The sequence below is a fragment of the Esox lucius genome, chromosome 6 (assembly GCF_011004845.1).
Source record: "Esox lucius isolate fEsoLuc1 chromosome 6, fEsoLuc1.pri, whole genome shotgun sequence".
NCBI lineage: Eukaryota > Metazoa > Chordata > Actinopteri > Esociformes > Esocidae > Esox > Esox lucius.
Window position 1 is genome coordinate 1,991,485 of NC_047574.1, and position 17,393 is coordinate 2,008,877.

General features: G+C 40.6%; 1 protein-coding gene across 4 annotated transcripts; it reads right to left on the minus strand.

Moving 5' to 3' along the window:
• Positions 1-435: 435 nt before the first annotated feature.
• Positions 436-17,174, minus strand: kcnj16 (potassium inwardly rectifying channel subfamily J member 16). 4 transcript variants are annotated; one of them, XM_010899505.4, is made up of 2 exons: positions 17,094-17,174; positions 436-1,723 (listed from the first exon to the last, which is right to left on the minus strand). In XM_010899505.4, exon 2 carries the CDS (start codon positions 1,707-1,709, stop codon positions 522-524), a length of 1,188 nt encoding a protein of 395 aa, XP_010897807.2. In that variant the 5' UTR covers positions 1,710-1,723; positions 17,094-17,174; the 3' UTR covers positions 436-521. The 4 variants fall into 4 exon arrangements, with proteins under 4 accessions (XP_010897807.2, XP_010897808.2, XP_034148493.1 ...); XM_010899506.4 differs by lacking the exon at positions 17,094-17,174 and adding an exon at positions 10,191-10,288; XM_034292602.1 differs by lacking the exon at positions 17,094-17,174 and adding an exon at positions 3,616-3,693.
• Between the last annotated feature and the right edge of the window lie 219 nt (positions 17,175-17,393).

Here is a 17,393-nt window from a genome sequence, read left to right on the forward strand (position 1 = left end):
ACCATTAAAATGGGTTAAGGTTAGGGTTAGGGTAAGTCTACAGGTAAGACCATTAAAATGGGTTAAGGTTAGGGTTAGGGTAAGTCTACAGGTAAGACCATTAAAATGGGTTAAGGTTAGGGTTAGGGTAAGTCTACAGGTAAGACCATTAAAATGGGTTAAGGTTAGGGTTAGGGTAAGTCTACAGGTAAGACCATTAAAATGGGTTAAGGTTAGGGTAAGTCTACAGGTAAGACCATTAAAATGGGTTAGGGTTAGGGTAAGTCCACAGGTAAGACCATTAAAATGAGAGCCTTTAAACTGTGATGATTTCGTCAATACTAAATTATCTAAATACTAAATTAACCATGCGAATGGATGATAACAGCCTTCTGAGCCTACCAGTAGGCTAGCAGGCCCCTTCTGACCCATATCTATGAGGCTGATAACCACTGATATCGCCCATTCAATCCAATGATAACATTCGAACCGCCTGACTTCAGCTACTATGTCAGAAATGGGTTCCTTGGACTGCACCAGTATCAGTGGTCCTCACAAAACGTGTCCATAGCAACTGTTGCTACATGTACCTCAGGTTCTGTGGTGCCGTTCACAAGGTCCACATTCGCACTCGGGGGTTTGGGATCGAATGCCGGGTTCATGGGGTGCAGCGAGTGACTTGTTAGACGACAACATTTCATTTTCTCGTACTCCTCTGCACTGACCTCAGGTACCAGGACTTTAGCCGTGTGGTGGAACATGGAGTAATCCACCTTGTAGTACCTCTGGTTTACAATCAGCATCTCTTGGAACAGCTGTCCCCAGAGGATCTCCTCTGGTGTGTAGGAGGTGCGGGTCTGGTGCAGGATGCCTGTTGAGTCATCCGTGTAGGTGAAGGAAACGACCAGCTCAAAGTCGTCTCTCCGAAGATCCTCCAGGCTCATGCTGTAGAGTGGACTACCAGGCTCGATTATGTGGAAGACGGTGGTTGGAATCGCTAAAATTATGTTACTTTGTTTGATTTCCAGGTCCTTGTAGATGATATCCAACCTGCCTGCCGATTCCTGGATGCGGCGGATGACTTGAGCTTGAGCCACCCCCTCCACCATGTGATGCCTCCGGAAGTCCCCGATCCGCCACGACAGGCATAACCGCCCGTTCCGCAGGTTTATCACGGCGCAGTTGCTGAAGCCCACAGTCTGTGCACGCCTCCGTGCCGACGCCATCTTTGCCACGGCGATGCCAATGACGAAGGTGTCAATGAAACAACTAAGGACGTCCTGCACGGTGACGACAATAATGGCCACCATGCAGTTCTCCGACATCCCCCTGAAACCGTAGCCGATCGTGGTCTGGGTCTCCAGTGAGAACAGGAAAGCCCCAGTGAAGTCATTCACCTCATAGACACAAGGGGTGCTCATGTCACTGTTGGCCAGGGTTATCACCCAGTAGAGGAGGCCGAAGAAGAGCCAGGAGAGGATATACGAAAGGGCAAACATGAGGAACATGAAGCGCCATCTCACCTCCACAAGCGTGGTGAAGATGTCGGTGATGTACATTTGCCACTCTTTGGGAACATGGCGGAACAGGACTCGGCAGTTGCCGTCCTTGCGGATGTAGCGGCGATTCTTGTGCTGGTAGTTGATCTCGGCTTTCCTGGCGGAAAGAATTGTGGTATAAGCATCAGCAGTCGGTTCAGAGGGACTGATCTCGCTGTACTGTTTGCTCATCCTTCAATCAGGATCTGGGAAAAAGAGAGATAGTGAATTACCTTTAATGATTTCCTTATCAAGATTATAGCACTGAAAATGTCACTGTTATGGATTGTAGTCTCTTGATGAAGTGGCCATCCAAAAATTTGCTTCTGTGATTATGAATAGAGAATTTCAGAATCAGAACACTGGTTTAACAATATTCACCATAGTTCTTAATGAATATTAACTTTTTTCAGGACATCATCTTAACAACAGCACATTTCGTTCAGATAGACCCACATTGTTTGTGGGCCATGGGAATTGTGAGTGTGTGTGGATTTGGGTTTGGTGTGTGAAGGCTAGATGTTGTGCTGTTCCATCACAATGTTGGAACATTTCTGAGACTGGAAACCACTTGATGGTGATTTTGGATACTTTTCTCTGGGGTTCACTGGTATTAAAATATGTTTAGACAGGGAGTTAGACAGTTGAGGTTCTTTCTGTCTAATAAAAAAAAAGGTGTATTTGGAGCAAGACAACTGCAGTTAAATGGAGGTCATGAATTTGCATTTGATGTGATGTTTCAGCATTAGTTTTCTAATCTCTCTCAATTCCATTGTCATTTTTGTAGATTAATTTAATTAGGGAGACATGCAGACAGACTCTGAAACCGACACATCCTCTTGACAGACTCTGAAACCGACACATCCTCTTGACAGACACTGAAACCGACACATCCTCTTGACAGACTCTGAAACCGACACATCCTCTTGACAGACACTGAAACGGACACATCCTCTTGACAGACACTGAAACCGACACATCCTCTTGACAGACACTGAAACCGACACATCCTCTTGACAGACTCTGAAACCGACACATCCTCTTGACAGACACTAAAACCTACACATCCTCTTGACAGACACTGAAACCGACACATCCTCTTGACAGACTCTGAAACCGACACATCCTCTTGACAGACTCTGAAACCGACACATCCTCTTGACAGACTATGAAACCGACACATCCTCTTGACAGACACTGAAACCGACACATCCACTTGACAGACACTGAAACCGAAACCGTGTTTTCTAATTTCCCTGTTGGGACCTGAAACCTAACTCAGAATCCATGTTCCCTATGCCCTAGCCTAAACATAACCATAATCCTAATCCTTACCCGAAATTTAACCGGCAACCGCTGAATCTAAAACTAACCCCAATTCTAACATTAGGCCCAATTGTTAGTTTTCAGTTAAAACCATATTTATTAAGGCTTCACGTCCCCACATGAACACAGACATAGATAACAGACATACACAGGCTGACACAAACAAATACACAGACACACACACAAAGACACACACATGCAGACACTCACAGACACACACACACACCAGTGGATACAATACATTCCACGACAATTTCCACAGTCTTATGACTGGGACAGTGTTTACCATGCAAACACTGGACCAGGAATTGACACCATAGTTATTGCACTTGAGGTTTAAGACACTGCTTTCATGTTTTCTCTGACCCCTCACCTCTCCCTGTTTGCTTCTCCAACTTGAATGGAACAAGTGATTTTCACTTGGACTGAATGAGTGGGATATGGAAAGAAATGTGTACCCTGGAAAAAATTAGTCATTTTGCTTTTTGTTTTAATGTTTGATTTACTTTGAGGGAATCTTTGTTGTGCATGAATTAGTGATATGATCTACTACTACTTTATCGCTGAGATCTTTTTTAAGCGTGTTGTTCGTGGTGGACCACATGGCTTTCAGTTTACCCAGCTACAAGTAGCTTGCCCATTTTCCACCGTCTTTTCCTGCAGTTACTGTCAGGCTGAGGGAATAATTAGCAACCAGATCTGCCATGTATCAAACATATCGGCCGTCCTGAATGACACTCCATTCCCTCTACAGTGCACTACAGAGACATACTATGCAGGGAATAGGGTGCCATTTGGGACGACTGATCACTGGAATCCTGTCCTGAGGGTCCTCAGCTCCGTGCAACACCTAGATGGAGAGAAAGATGGGGATGTTTTATTGTTGTGAAAATCTTTGAGGGAATAGAAAGGTAGCGAGGAGGGAGGGGGCTGGGCCGGGAGGGGGGCTGGGCTGGGAGGGGGGCTGGGCTGGGAGGGGGGGGTGTGCAGGGAGGGTAAGGCATTTTATTGCTTACTTTTTTCCGTAGCGGGTTGTTTATAATTTTGTGTGTGTGCGGCGTGTTTTTGTCTTCATTTATTGTCTTTGCTCCTACTTAGTTCTCTGCATTGTGCTCTTTGCTGTGGAGATGCTATTTTAAGATCTGATTCCCCTTTCCTGCCTCCATGCAGTATGTCAATACAATTCATCATAATGAGACAGTTGCCTAGAGACATAAAAACCCATGGCAACAGCCTGTGCGTTTTGTGCAGTGTTCCCTGCTAGTCAAATGCATCATTTGCTCTGATTTTGCAAGTGGGTTTTTTCTCCTACAGTCAGCTGCCGTTGCCATGCCATCCGACAGGATGTCCCGTAACCTGTTTCAAAGAGGCACCCCTAAACCAGGGTGGTTTACGCTTCGTAAAACATTGAAATATTGAATTACTGAGTTTTGATTTGGGATGCCAGTGTTTGGATAGTTCAGTTGCAGTTCAATTTTGCAGACAGCGTATTTGCCCAAACAACCTTATGCTAATCTGACTCCAATAACACTGAATGATGAATGGGGTTGTGCATAGCATGCAAGGCAGTGCATGGTTCGTGGAAGTGACTTGTCTCTGGTCGCAGTCCAATGTTTCTGAAAGCCAGTAAAGGAAGCGCCAAAGATCTGAATTGGTCTAGGTTAGATTGAGGAGGAAAATGAATGTAGAAACTGGAACGCTCTCATCATGACGGGCAGAGGAAGGATCCATCACAGCCAAACCACTGAGCGCATCCTCTCCCCCGCTCCCTCATCCCCCACCCCCCCCTTACACACACACCAATGAGCATCCCCTCCCCCCCTCACCCCTCTCTTACACACACACACCAATGAGCATCCTCTCTCCCTCACTTTCTCTCTCCTCTCTCTGAAACACAAATGAGAAGCCTCCCTCCATCTTTCTCCCTCTCTCTCCTCCATCTCCTACACACACACCAATGAGCATCCTCCCTTTCTCGATCTGAGGTCAATCACTCCTATCTTCTCTTCTGCCCAGAACAAATGGGGTTTGACTCACCACTGTTTGAACGAGTCAACTAGAGTCAACTGGTCTCAAACTCTGCTTCCACCTGGCTGGAGTTTTAGTGCCTGTTGCCAGAATATTAAACTGAGTCGATTAGGTCTATCAGGTCATAGAAAAAAGATTCCACTTACTTTCCCATAACCCAGCCTTCTCAAACATGCAGAAATGTTTAATTGAAAGCAGGATGCAAAAGATTATGATTTTGGTCCCGATAATGTTGTTATTCTGACAGTAATGTATGATTGTTGAATGGAAACTTGTACTGCATGTCTGTGAGTAATCTTCAAATTACCTTTCTCCTTGTGAATCATCCTACCGTGCAAATGTTATTCAGTAATAACCATCACGTTAATTATATTTTACAGGTCATAGTAGAAGAACCATCATGTTAATGATATTTTACAGGTCATAGTAGAAGAACATCATGTTAATGATATTTTACAGGTCATAGTAGAAGAACCATCATGTTTATGATATTTTACAGGTCATAGCAGAAGAACATCATGTTAATGATATTTTACAGGTCATAGTAGAATTATCGTCACGTTAATGACATTTCACCGGTGATAGTAGAATAACGGTCACGTTAATTACATTTCACTGGTCATAGTAGAATAACCATCACCTTAATGACATTTCACCAGTCATAGTAGAATAAACGTCACATATTTCTTGTTGAACATCAGTATGTGCTACACACACCACCCAGTAGGACTGCAGAATGTGTAGTAAAACCAAGAATCTAGTGCTGCAGAATGCATACTAAAACCAAGCATGTAGTGCTGCTCAATGTGGAATAAAACCAAGCATGTAGTTCTGCACAATGCGGAAAAAAACCAAGCATGTAGTGCTGCTCAATGTGGAATAAAAACAAGCATGTAGTGCTGCTCAATTTATATAGTACATGAGGACCGTCAAAATGTCCTCATGAGTCATGATTTGCCAGGCTTTACTTTACTAGTGAGGACATCTGGACATGCAGAAACACATGCACATTGCTTGCTTGCTTATGAGCAGTAATACTCTGCAAAGCCTGTGTCCTTCCAAAATGCAAGTGTGTGCTCTTAAAAGCCCTGTGCCTGCACAGTTCCAGGCTGTTAACAAAGGTTTTGTGTACAGACAACACATCTGAGTACAACACCCACAGTACACATGATCAAACCAGGCCACGCTCCTCAGTGCTCTCACCTAAAACACACTGACACTGGCAGAGCGTGCAGGCTTTAGCCAGGTCTCAGGTATGTTTGTGTTATCTTGTAATCGCATTCAGCCTTTGTCAAAGCAAGGCGAGGGCTGGGAACCGGGGCGGTTTAGGTGGCTGTCACCGAGCTGCGAGTCACCTCTTCTGGGACAACTGGATGGCAGGGTTGAAACAGACAGGGAAACCACTTTTAAACTACTAACCGGGTGTATTTCTTGCATCGCTAACTGCCCTTGCTTACAACTCCATAACATGCTCACTTAGCATTCAACAAATAACATTCTTGCCACCCCATCCAGGGTTCACTGGCTCAGAATGGTGCATTTGACCTGGTTGGCGTCTGGGTACTCTGTCGTCCCGTATGACCTTCAGTTCCTCTGTGGTCAGGAATGGTATTTAGAACATTCCACTATGTAGGTAATGGTTTACCCAAACCATTGAGGGCCCAGGTGGACCAGAACACGTGTTTAGCTTAGTTCTGGTCAATTGGAGATGGTGTAACATTGCGGTTACTGTACCGGCACTTGTTGAGTCAGGGTATTTACCTTCATTGAGCAGTGCTTTAGTGTGATATTTTCTTTCACTGAGCAGTGCTTTAGTGTGAAATATACATTAATTGAAGCAGTGCTTGAATGTGACATTTGATTGTGGAAGGCCAATGTGCAGTGAAGCATGTTCTTCAAACTTGAGAATACTGTGTAAAAAAGTATATACAGAAATTGAAGGGTTTCATAATTTGAAATGAATGTTTGTTTTCTTATTTAAATGAGGAACATGAATTGAATGACCAAAGTCACAAGTGTGTCCCTCGGCACCAGTTGGCAGAGGCACAGGCTCGGATTGACATGCACAGTTAAAGACATATAATTGAGTTCAACCATGAAACCCTTATTCTTGGCTTGTGTTGTTTTTCGAAGATTAGCATATTTATAAAACATTGTCTTTTCTGCTCTGCCAGTGAATATCAAGTCGTCATGCCAACCCTCTCTCCAACCACAGACAAACTAAAATCTCAGGGACTATATTAAAAAAGAGTGACAGAGAGGAAGTTCTATTCCTGGATCGATATGTCTTCTAGATTCTAGTGACAACTGGTAGCAACAAAGTCTAACAGGCCATTGTCACTTTTCAATGTTTTTCCGGGATACATAACATCTATGGATAAAGGGAAAAATATCTAAAGGTGAAGTTAAAGATATCTAGACATCTATGGAAAAAGTAAAGGAGCCAGACGTCTAAATGGGTGTAAAAGAGACGGTTGAAGTTCAAGAAAACTGTGAAAAAAAGGGAAAAAGAATCTGTCTACGGATGACGTGAAGGAGAAAAACGTTTATATGTAAAGGAAATGAACATCTGCATGTGAAGTGAAAGACATTAACATTTACATGTGAAGTGGAGATTAAAGGAGATTAACATCTATAGTTGAGTTGAAAGGAGAAAGGACCTATAGGTAAAATGAAGGAGGCAAGGATCTATAGGTGAAGTGAAGGATGTGAACAGAAGGATGGCCTCTGGGAAAGGATGGCTTGGGTTATGTAATAAATGCAAATAGCTAAGGGTTAGTGTTTAGGGAAACGTTTGAGGTTAGGTATAAATTCAAACTGGTTAAGGATTAAGGTTTAGTAAAGGTATAAAACATAATTTGTTTGTACATTCATCAATGGATTTAAACTTACAATCTTTGGAGGCGAATTCTGGTGCTTCACCATCTATCCAGCATCCTCATCTACAATTCAATTTCAAATCACTCGTTCATGTAATTCTACTGTAATGGCTTTTTGAAATGGTTTTTAATTCTGAACCATTCTCTGCTCATAACATTGTGCATTTAAGATTTAATTAACTAAAACAAATCCACATTGATATCAGCCGCATTTTTAAATTTGATGTCAATATAATATGGTAATATTAAAATGCAAAGAACACATGTTGCCATTGTACAACCTGTTAGTTCTATCGAATAAGTTATTCCCATAGGTGGACAAATTAAACAAAGCAACAGAGGGGAGCCATTCCACCTAGTCTGCAGAAGATTTACATGTGATGGGGTTGACTTGATAGTAGCTGTAGGGTTTTATAAACGGAGGCTAAAAGCCTTGGTATACCACAGGTAAACTAAGACATCTGTGTTGCGTCATGGCAACGCACAGCTATTAGTCATGGTAGGTTGGCCATATACCCTTCCTGCTCCTTTAATTATTGAGTATTGAGGACCTCCATAGATACCAAACATTTGTCTGTATAATAAACAAACACTGTGCTGGAGTGGTGTCTGTGAGACAAAGGCGAATGCTGAACGCTGAGAGTCATGAACATGAACGTGTAATCTGTTTCGTTGTAAGCCGCTCTCACGTAACACAACTAACATTGAGTAGATCCCAGGACAAAGTGTTAATAAACTGTATTAGGCTCACATGCTTGCCGTCCGGTCAGTGGAATCCAAACACCAAACAGGTGTCACAGGCTAGCAGGATCTGCCATTTCCTTATTTTTTGGCAGATTTATTTATTTTTTGTTCACATATTTACATGTGGATTTTCATCTCCCAGGTCGTGCAGATACTTGGCAGCAGAATATTGTCCAGTGATATCGCGCCGACACTGTGTCGAGTTTTGGACAGGTAAATGCGCGCTTTATCAACAGAGATGTACTTATGATGGTTCACAGCTGCCCAGTTTGTAGGTTTGACCCTGTTCAGGGGCTCTCTGGTTTATTCCTCTGCATTGCTGTCTGTCCTGCTCCATTTTGAAAGACATTGCCAGTGTTCACATGGCTTATGTGGTTATATGGCTACCAGATGTGGTTACTACTATGGCAATTGTGTCCTGTATTTGACAGTATTGTATTTTACTTAGGTAATGCTGTGGTCTTTGATGACTGACATACCAAGTTTGTGGGTTTGAATCCCACGGAGGTCACAAACAAATGTATGGCTTTAGGGTGGTGATTCTGTAGTTTTCATTCTGTACACAGCATGCAAAACCGTATATTCACCAAATGATTGAATGATGATCAATAAGAAACAATAAGCACTGTGATAGTACGTTTCTGTATGTACTATGTATAAACATAACATATTTCAAGATGAAACATGTATTTGTAGATGACACACTGATGTTTGATCTTGTTTGTTGTACTCAGCCAATGTCAGATGCGCTTAGAGTTTTGTTTTTTGTTTTTTACTAGGAGCGGTTAATTTTCTACCGCATTCTTGTTTGAATAGTACCAAAGTGACAAAACAATTCTGGATGAATAAATAATGATATGTCGTACAACACGCCTGTAATATTATACCTTAGATTACAATGTTCTGTCTCAGGATTTCCTTTTGTTGTCGTTGTCAGCAGAAAGTTGTCTGTGTAAACTCTTGCCTTACTTTGTTGCATCTCAACAAAGATTACGACATTACAACAACACAGAAGTTACAGTATGCAGACCACATTTTCTACCTTCGGACGTTGGTGTGTGATAGAAGAGCCTGCATATTTACCATGCTTTTTACTTGTCGCATGACAAGCACTGTGGTGACGTCATTATTAAGTTTACAATACATTAAATTATTAAGTTTACAATACATTAAATTATTAAGTTTACAATACATTAAATAATTAAGTTTACAATACATACATGAAAGAATTTAGGAAGTATTGTCTTTTTTTTAAATCATCAGTTTCGCACTAATTATCTGAAAACAAAACTTTGACACCCAACAATCACCAGCTCTAATCTGTGTGTAGTTTTGGTTCCTTGGAAGAATGTAGTGAAGGATTGAGTTGAAGACACATTGTTCAACTCAAATAACATGTACACTACACTTAAAATATAGATTTTGTTTCCGTGTATAAATACGCAATGGTTCATGTCCTACAGAGCCAAATTCCATATGCCAAAACCTTTGATGCAAAAATAACAAAACCAAAGCTTATTTCTCCATTCTACTCCAATCAATCAGCTCCCAATACTTGTGTTAATTGATTACTATTGGTTTTGTAACTGTTCACAAGTAATAATAACATGACTCTGCATTCAATTATAAACAGTACTATTTCAAAACAAAGCTAAGATTCCCTGACGTGAGGCATAGAAGCATGATTGGTTCTTACCTAAGAAGTAGTGGATGGATCAGTCAGTCTCTCTCTCTGTGTGAAAGTGCCTGTACGTGGGGCTCTGGCCCTGCTAAGGTGTGCGTGTGTTTTGTATGCATGTGTTTGTGTGTGTACGTGTGTGTTCAAGTATATGTGTGTGTGTGTGTGTGTGTGTGTGTATATATGTGCAACAAAGACTGCGTCTGCTACAATGAATCGTCCCTCACAGCTGTGCAAAGTAAAGGTTAACTCCACCCTAAGGTGTCGGTCAAGCTCCTGCCTCTGCGTTGGGCTGCTCCTTCACAAAGTAGTTATTGTGTGTGTGTGTGTGTGTGTGTTTCTATGTGTGGGTGTGCAGTTCTGTGCATGTGGTTGTGTGTGTGGGGTGTGTAGTTGTGTGTGTGTGTGTGTGTGTGTATCTGTTTGTGTGTGTGTGTGTATGTGTGTCTGTCTCTGTGTATCTGTCTGTGTATGTTTGTCTGTCTCTGTGCATCTGTCTGTCTATCTGTCTGTGTGTGTTTCTGTCTCTTTATGTCTGTGTGTGTATGTGTGTGTGTGTGTGTGTGTGTGTGTGTGTGTACAGGTGGGTGTGTGTGGTCCCACCCAGGAAGAGTTAACTACATTCATATGAGTGCTGCGTTAAACAATAATATAATATCGTTATCGTTATAATAATGTATTTTGCCCAGAATGAAGTGGGTGCCTGACTTGGGATGTACACGCAAATGAATAAATCCTGTTTTACAACATGAAGCCAGTGTGGTGAAATGTCAATAGTCCAGGCCACAACAAATAAATGCATGTGGGTGTCCTAAACTAATGCATGAAAAAGACATGGAATTAGAATTGTCTGTTAAGTACAGATGTAGTTAATATTGACAAAGAAACATTTTATGTATTTTTCACTATATTAGAGATAGGTTCAAATATATTTTTTAAACATATCACTAAGTTTAAGACAAGGCAGAAGGCAAGACAGAAGCAGTGTAGGAGTGACACCATCTTTCCACCATCCATCTCTCATAGTCCTCTTTCCTTGTGGACTCTCCTTTTCAGCTCCCCCCACAGGATTTCAATGAAGGAACGCTTGAAAACACCGAAATCTCCTCTGTGACAGAATGACTGATCTGCACCTAACTTCGCATCTATGGATGAGGTTCTTAAAAGGCTATATGTTAATGTTTTGGAAAGTGGGAAGCTTAAATTTGTTAAATTTTTTACTTTTGCTACATTGGCTTAAGACTACCAAAATAACTCTATCTGAAAGACTCTGATTTAACCCACTGCAGTAAAACTGTGGTGAACACACTGCAGTAAAATTGTGGTGAACACACTGCAGTAAAATTGTGGTGAACACACTGCAGTAAAGTGTAAGAAATAGCTGTACTGTATTAGATCCCACTGTGACTGTTTTATCAAAAAGGACACATCATGTCCTGAACATCACGCCCATTTTCTGAGCGTCTTTTGTTGCCCCGGTTGCGTATAGAAAATAAATGTCAATGGCCATTAGAACCCGACACCATCTGCTGCGCTGTTACATGCTGTGCGTGGACGTCATGTTCACTCCCTCAGGTTTAGGACACAAGTGAATATGGTGGATGTGCGTGTCAACGCTCAAATGGAGGGTGGAGGGTCAAAAGACAGGGAAGGGATCTGTTTGTGTTTCATTGTTGGCATTAGAAAAATGGCTGAAACACTTTTTGCAAAAAGGCCCCATGACAGAACAATGAGGTGTCATTATCTCAAGGTAGACACAGGAGTACAAAACGTTCAACACCTTTTGAAAATAGCATATCTGGTTTCCTTGTGTTCCTAGTAGGGACAGTTGTCCTTCACCTGCTACTGGAGCAAAATGCCCAAACTCTCCACACCCATAGAAGTAACTCCCAAATAATGATTACCCCGTATTAACAATACACCAGGAAACCTGTAAATCAACTTTACCAATTCAGGATGTTTTGGTCAAATTTTCCGACTACAATTGAAGAACGTACAGGCCATTTAATAACTCCATGGTCAGAGCCTCCATTATCAGCTTTATTTTTCTACTTTGTAGAGTTTCATGAGCTGCATATTTTCTGGACTTACAGTGGTGTTCATAAGTTTGCATACCCTGGCAGAAATTGTGAAATTCTGGCATTGATTTTAAAAAAAAGGTGATTGATCATGCAAGGATAGTGATCATATGAAGCTTTTTATGATCACATAGTTGTTTGGCTCCTTTTTAAATCATAATGATAACAGAAATAACCCAAATGGCCCTGATCAAAGGTTTACATACCCTTGAATGTTTGGCCATGTTACAGACACACAAGGTGACACACACAGGTGAAAATTGCAATTAAAAATGAATTTCCCACACCTGTGGCTTTTTAAATTAAAATATGTATCTGTGTGTAAGTAGTCAACGAGTTTATTAGCTCTCACATGGATGCACTGAGCAGGCTGGATACTGAGCCATGGGGAGCAGAAAAGAACTGTCAAAAGACCTTATTAAGACCTTATTAAGAAGTGGAAAATTCAGGGATCTCTTGATACCAAGCCAAGGTCAGGTAGACCAAGAAAGATTTCAGCCACAATCGCCAGAAGAATTGTTCGGGATACAAAGAAAAACCCACAGTTAATCTTGGGAGAAAAACATGGTGCTCTGTGTGTTTTTACATTTTTACAGCTTTTGTTTATAAACTGGGCAGTGCAAGTGGGTGTAGTGTTAGCAGAATGCCTCAAATGTTTATGTTTTTACATTTTTACAGCTTTTGTTTGTAAACTGGTCAGAGCCAGGGGGTGTAGTGTTAGCAGAATGCCTCAAATGTTTATGTTTTTACATTTTTACAGCTTTTGTTTGTAAACTGGTCAGAGCCAGGGGGTGTAGTGTTAGCAGAATGCCTCAAATGTTTATGTTTTTACATTTTTACAGCTTTTGTTTGTAAACTGGTCAGAGCCAGGGAGTGTAGTGTTAGCAGAATGCCTCAAATGTTTGTTATGTTTTTACATTTTTACAGCTTTTGTTTGTAAACTGGTCAGAGCCAGGGGGTGTAGTGTTAGCAGAATGCCTCAAATATTTGTTATGTTTTTACATTTTTACAGCTTTTGTTTGTAAACTGGTCAGAGCCAGGGGGTGTAGTGTTAGCAGAATGCTTCACATGCTATCTTTAATTTGAGACTGTTCTAGTCAATATACTTGGCATGCACAAAAACTGTTTCTGAATTTATTTGCCATGTGTTTTGTACTGCTTGTGAACAATCTGTTGTTTAATATACGGCTTGTGGGCAGTCTGTTGTTAAATGTATTGCTTGTGAACAATCTGTTGTTAAATATATTGCTTGTGGGCAATCTGTTGTTTAATGTACTGCTTAAGAACAATCGGTTGTTTAATGTACTGCTTAAGAACAATCTGTTGTTTAATGTACTGCTTGTGGGCAATCTGTTGTTTAATGTACTGCTTGTGAACAATCTGTTGTTTAATGTATTGCTTGTGGGCAATCTGTTGTTTAATGTATTGCTTGTGGGCAATCTGTTGTTTAATGTACTGCTTGTGAACCATCTGTTGTTAAATGTATTGCTTGTGGGCAATCTGTTGTTTAATGTACTGCTTGTGAACCATCTGTTGTTAAATGTATTGCTTGTGGGCAATCTGTTGTTTAATGTACTGCTTGTGAACAATCTGTTGTTTAATGTACTGCTTGTGGGCAGTTAAGTTTGACTTGTAATCATCGGAACTACTTGAATCAATACAGTTTTTGCAACAGATATGAGATTTTCCTTCTTTGTTGTTGCAAATATATAGCTCTGGAAAAAAATTAAGAGACCACTGCACCTTGCATCTTTCCTTTCCAAAAAACTTGAAGGAAAGAAAAATGTGCAGGGGTCTCTTAATTTTAACCCTTCTGTTCCTCACTCAAAACTTTCCTTTTCAACTTTTTTGGAAAGGAAAGAAAAAGGTGCAGTGGTCTCTTAATGTTTTCTGGAGCTGTATATTTGAACCTTTAAGCCAGTTCCATGTGTTGAGCAGTAATGGCTACACCCCAAAAAAGGTTGAGATAGTCCATCTACAGTACATACTCCATTGAAAGAACTGGATCTCTCCAGTGCAATGTGGTTCTTGCTGTTATCAAGTGAAAGAACCATTAGTGACACACTTGCACATTATGTTATATACATTTCTCTTTCCCTACTCTTTTATTTGTATACAAACATTAAGGTAGAAGTATTCAGAATTGCCTGTTGTCCTGACATGAATAGATTGAGTAGTACCTTTCACATAATATATTTTAATAATGAATCACCAAAATAACATGTTAAATATTAAGTAGTAGGTATGGGATACATGATACAATCACTTTAAAGCTACAAAAGTAATTTTATATTAAACTAGCTTAAACATTGTTAACATAATTGTACAATGTTGAATGTACCTACATTAATTTTATGTGCTTGACAAAAACAAATAACTTAAACTTAATTAAGAATGATTGTGTACATTGTATGTCATTAACTGGTGTGGGAGCGATGCACACATTTGAATCCAGCTAAATCAAATACAAGTGTTTTCATTGTGCCCTTCCACTCATTTAGGGGGAGATGATGGTCTACCATTTGAATGATTGAGCCAGACTAACAGCTGAGTGCCCCATGTTGAGAGGAAAGGTGCACGTTTCACCTTAAGTCAAACACCATCCTGTGTTTTGGGTTTACAATGTTTACGATTCACACAGACTCAAAATACAGTCTACACAGGTTCTGTCTCCCTCTAGCTTTCTCCTTCTCTCTTTCTGTCTCACTCTCTGACTATCATGGTCTGGATCTCATCTTGTCTTAATGCTGGTACACAGCCATGATACACCAGGTTATCTAATCCAGCCCATCACAGCCATGATATACCAGGTTATCTAATCCAGCCCATCACAGCCCTGATATACCAGGTTATCTAATCCTAATGTATCAGATGACTTTATCCTTCCTGCTTCAGACAATCACATTGTTTCAGCATTTCTTTTTGATTCACGTTTTCTACCTTTTATTTCACATTTGTACCAGTGTGTCATGGAGGCAGTAAACTGTGTCACATTGTGTCACATCTCACCATGACACATTAACGGGGAAGGCCTCCTATTTCTACTGTCTAAGATAAGCAATCCAGGCACTAAAACAACCATGTAGTCAGGTATTCTAAAATGTAATTAAGCATTTTGTCATTGTTATACATAGCAACAATAATGGCCTCATGCAATTGACAACAACTGTAATCTGTGTTCCTGTAATCACAAATTATGTGTTTTATAAGGTTTGTAAACACTTGATTTTATAGGTGCCAATGTTACAGTTTAAATCTATAAAATCTAAGTGCCCTATTTCCTCGACCCATTTGCCCGGCTGTTTACTTGTTGTTAACTAGCCAATGTACAAATAGCTTCTGAGGTATCTCAGCTGAAGACTGTGTTGTCTCAGCTAGTTCCTTCTCAACAAGGCCCTTTCTGAACAGGAATTTAAAAAGCTTAGAGTTGGTCTTGTTTTTAGATTTTAGATTTTCTTTCCAATTCCATATTATATCTTTTAATACATATTATGTGATTCACTAGTGATTGTTCGTATAATTTTGTGTGCAGAAATATGATCAACATTTTCCTTTTCCAGTCTTTCATCTGGGCATAGTTTTCATATAAACGGTTTGGCGGTTGCAAGCGAAATGTTTTCAATCACGTTTTCTGTTTCTGTCTGTTAGAAATACTTTCATTGAACTGATGTGATTTCAGCTCCAGCTATACTAAAAATACTGTTTCTCTTTAAGTATCTCCGTGGCTTTGGTTGTACTAGTCTGGTTTGGACATTAAAATTATCTCTAAGAATTTGTCCCAAATGGTACCCTCTAATCTATGTAGGGTACTACTTTGGATCAGGACCTATGTGAAATATATCAGGAAACAAGGTGTGTTTTGGCATACAGCCCCAAGCTGGATATTGATAGAACACTTTGGGGAAAGCATGTTACGGGGTTATAGCATGAATAAGAAATTCTTCAGGAGATTGTTATGACGAGGGAGAGAGAGAGTTTATTTCACAGCCACTGGGTCTCTGGTTGGAAAGTGTTTTTCATCCAAGCAGTCACTGATGCGGCTGTGGGCAGTGTTTTCGTTTATGTGGTGGTGAATGAGAATTCTCATTAACAACACAGCAGACCGAATAGTATTGGAAATCATTTCAAATACCCATTTTGGGCTTGATTGAGCTTCCCTGACGCAATGGAACCAATAGAATCGTCGCAGAAGAGCAAGCGCCCAACACAGGCACTCTGATCAGACTTAATCAGACGCTAATTGTATTTGAAAGATCTCGAACCACATTTGAACCCGGGTCAGTGAAACCGAGCCAACACAGTGATGAGTTAGGAACGCAGCGCTGTGTGGCATTGTTTAGATTGCTTGATGAGGCATGACGCTCACCCTGTTGCTCATTCACAAACAATGATTTTTAAATATATATATATTGAGAGAGTGAGAGAGAGAGGGAAAGACAGAGAGAAAGCACCAAAGTGAGAAATGGTCTATTCATGGCATGTAAATGAAAAGTTATTTTAAAATGCTATAAAAACATTTGGGGTGTGTCAAAAACATGCAGTAACCCAAGAGAGGCAAAAATACATTAAGATAGGGACAAGTGATTACATGCTTAACAATGTCTGGTCCATTTACATGTAGTAACATTTTTCAAATGGTATCGACTGGTGGTTTGAAACAAAAAGGGCAAACAGACCCCTTGAAACATTTTGTACGGCAATCGGACACAAATGATGTCATGGTGCATTTGTACTTTTGTAGTTTACTCAAGCCTCACTGCTAAAGCCAGCCAACACTCCAACAGACCACATTGTAAAATATCATAGCAACAGAGAGGGGCAGATGGTAAACAGTGCCACTTACCTGCAAACTGTCTGCTGAGCCCGTTAGCGGCCCGGTTGAGGCTGGTAGCCACAGGGACATCAACTTTAGACTGGAGATGAAGTGCAGTCAGGTGGAAACTCTCCTGGTAGGTTATTGTACCGCATTGTGTTACTTCGGCAATGACTGACTAGACAATGTATTTATGGCCAAAGTCCCACTATGTTTAACCACTGTCCTCTCCCAAGTACTGGACGTCATTTTTAAAAGTATTTTATTCATTATCCATGTACTGTATATTCAAACATACATGATATAAATGGAAATTACAGTTTGCCTTGT

Excerpts from the sequence above, each read along its gene's own strand:
- kcnj16 (XM_010899505.4), bottom strand. The coding sequence starts at position 1,709 with ATGAGCAAACAGTACAGCGAGATCAGTCCCTCTGAACCGACTGCTGAT.